Raw genomic sequence first — 3,149 nt, 5'->3', positions numbered from 1 at the left:
CTTGGTATCGCCAAGATATGTAAAGGATATACAGTCTGTTCTTTGTATTATACTCTGTATTATTTCCAATAGATTTGAAATACTTCAAAATTTTAAAAAGCATGTTATTAAAAATGATGAGATAACACTGATTTGTTTCTTTGACATTTGTGGCACTTTCAGGTAAAACCAAATTAAAAATCACTGGAAAAATTTCAAGCAACACAGTCATGGTCCAGTAACTGGCATCCTCACCATGGCCAAGCTAGTACTAGCACCTAACGTGCTTTCTGTGAAAGTTCCTGGGAAGAAAAATCATTACTTAGCTTAGTAGCCTAATTTCATTACAAATAACTGATTTTGTTATAATCAAATACACCCCAAATAGATTAAGATTTGCTAACATTATTTCCCAAGATACAGTATAGGCTTTAAGGAAGACTAAAAGACTAACTAAAAAAACAAGTTTAAAAATGTTCTGATAGGCCAGATGTGGTGGCTCATACCTGTAATCCTAGCCCTCTGGGAGGCTAAAGCAGGAGGATGTCTTGAGCTCAGGAGTTCAAGGCCAGCCTGAGTAAGAGTGAGACCCTGTCTGCTGCATGTTGTAGTGAGCACTGTAGTCCCAGCTACATGGAAGGCTGATGCAGGAGGATTGCTTGAGCCCAGGAGTCTGAGATTACTGTAAGCTAGACTGATGCCATGGCACTCTAGCCTGGGCAACAGAGAGACTGTTCTGACAAACAGCAACAAATTCATGCTTTCTCCTTCATCTTGCTCTGTGACACTAACCTCACAAAGGATTACTGAAAAGTAATAGCTATTATCTGAGTAAGTGCACTAGGCCTTCCTTCAAAAACATTATTTTGAACCTTCAACTTTATTTATTTATTTTTGACACAGAGTCTCAAGATGCTGTCCTAGGTAGAGTGCTGTGGCATCATGGCTCACAGTAATCCCAAACTCTTGGGCTTAAGCAATTCTCTTGCTTCAGCCTCCCAAGTAGCTGGGACTATGGGCGCCCACCACAATGCCTGGCTACTTTTTTTTGTTTTGTTGCAGTTGTCATTGTTTTAGCTGGCCCAGGCCAGGTTCAAACCCATCAGCCTCGGTGTATGTGGCTGGTGCCCTACCCACTGAGCTAAGAGCGCTGTCGTGTAGCCTCAACTTTAAATAGAAATTGTAGCTTAAATTGTATGGTAAGTTTTCAATTTTATTGTAGACACAAGTTCAAGATTTCTCAGTTCAGATATTTATCACTGTTTAAATTTAGTGAACTTGGGGCAGTGCCTGTGGTGCAAGGAGTAGGGTGCCGGCCCCATATGCCGGAGGTGGCAGGTTCAAGCCCAGCCCCGGCCAAAAACTGAAAAAAAATTTAGTGAACTTAATTCTAACTGCATAAAATAAAATAAAATGTATTTCCTAAGCTACACAATGTATGTTAGTAAAAGAGACTTAAAATTTTATGTGCAGGTATCAAAATAATGAAAGTTAAGGATCACATAAAGTGACAATAAAAATAGATAAAATACATACATACCCAGCTTAACCCTATGCTGTTTCTCTTCTTCACCCCTAAGAAAAGTGTCCAAAGTCCGTAGGTCTGTCATGTAGTCTTCTTTGTCAGTAGGTGAGTTATAGACAGTGGGAGAAGAACGGTAGCGAGATCTCAACCCACTGCTCTCTACTGGTCCAACAGTGGCAGGGTATGGAGGAGGAGAGGGACTAAAGCTCACCAACTACACAAAAGAAAAGAATTTTATTTTATTTTTTTTAATTGAAATTTATTTTTGTCTTGCTTTCTGACTTTCAATAACACCCCTAGTAGAATGGCCAAAACCCTGAACACTGACAACATCAAATGCTGGTGAACTTGTAGAACAACTGTATCTCTCATTCTTTGCTAGTGGGAATGTAAAATGATGCAGCCACTTTGAAAGATAGTTTGGCAGGTTCTTACGAAATTAAATATTCTCTTACCACATGATCTAGCAATTGTATTCGTTGGCACTTACTCAAAGGAGTTGAAAACATGTCCACACAAAAAACTGCATGTAATATTTATAGCAGCTTTATTCCTAATTGCCAAAACTTGGAAGCAAATAAGATGTCCTTCAGCAGGTAAATGGGTAAATAAAGTAGCACATTCAGGCAATGGAGCATTATTTAATGCTAAAAAGAAATGAGCTATCAAGGTATGAAAAGACATGGAGGAAATTTAAGTGCATATTGCCAAGTGAAAGAAGCCAATCTGAAAGATTACATATGTATGATTCCAAGTATATGATTCTAGAAAAAGCAAAACAATGAAGGAGGTAAAAAAAAAAAATCAGTGATTGTCAGGAATTTGAAAGGAAAGAGGGATAAGTACAGCACAAAAGATTTTTTATTCTGTATGATACTATAATGATAGACACATGTCATTAAACATTAATCCAAATTCACAGTGTACAACACCCAGAATGAGCCCTAATGTAAACTATGGACTTCAGGTGACAATGACATGTCAATGGAGGTTTATTAATTTTAACCAATGTGCCAATTTGAAGGGGTATATTGATTATGGGGGAAGCTATGGATGTGTCAATTTTGCTGTGAACCTGAAATTACTCTAAAAACGAAAGAGCATGGGGAGAAAAGCAACACATGAATATTTTCAAAAATTGAAAGAACGAGTAACATCTATGTCTTTGCCACCCAAAGATAATATAATCCATTCCTACATTTTATTTATTTAGCTTGCTTGTTTTATCTAGCTAGCTAGCTAGCTAGTTCTGTCCCCCAGTTGGTGTACAATGGCATGATCATAGCTCACTGGAGCCTCTAACTCCTGGGCTCCAGTGATCCTCTGCCTCAGCCTCCTGAGCAGGTGGGTCTACAGGTACACATTACCACACCCAACTCTATGTATTAATACATTTTTTTAAAGTCTCAATTAAAAAATTAAAATAGCAACCGGGTGGCGCCCGTAGCTCAAAGGAGTAGGGTACTGGCCGCATAACAGAGGGGGCGGGTTCAAACCCAGCCCCCGACACAAAAAAAAAAAAAAATTAAAATAGCAACCTAAGGAAACAAATCATAGAGGATAGATGCAAAACACAAGTGGGTAGAGAATGAGAACTACCTGATTTAGTTAAGTGGTTATAATAAGACTTTTCATTTTTCTTTCT

The 3,149-nt window shown here is 38.3% G+C and overlaps 1 protein-coding gene across 3 annotated transcripts in view; it reads right to left on the bottom strand.

The window, feature by feature from the left end:
* Positions 1-3,149, bottom strand: part of TMEM209 (transmembrane protein 209) — a 36,858-nt gene that overhangs the window by 29,221 nt on the left and 4,488 nt on the right. For all 3 annotated transcript variants that reach the window (XM_023508939.1, XM_003803315.3, XM_023508938.1), the window contains exon 6: positions 1,520-1,718. In XM_023508939.1, coding sequence (XP_023364707.1) covers positions 1,520-1,718 — 199 coding nt within the window. The remainder of the gene's footprint in view (positions 1-1,519; positions 1,719-3,149) is intronic.

This window comes from Otolemur garnettii, unplaced genomic scaffold (genome assembly GCF_000181295.1).
Source record: "Otolemur garnettii isolate 467f Iridium unplaced genomic scaffold, OtoGar3 scaffold00293, whole genome shotgun sequence".
Taxonomy (NCBI): Eukaryota; Metazoa; Chordata; class Mammalia; order Primates; family Galagidae; genus Otolemur; species Otolemur garnettii.
Note: the sequence above shows the minus strand (reverse complement) of the source record. Positions and strands in the feature narration are given on the sequence as shown.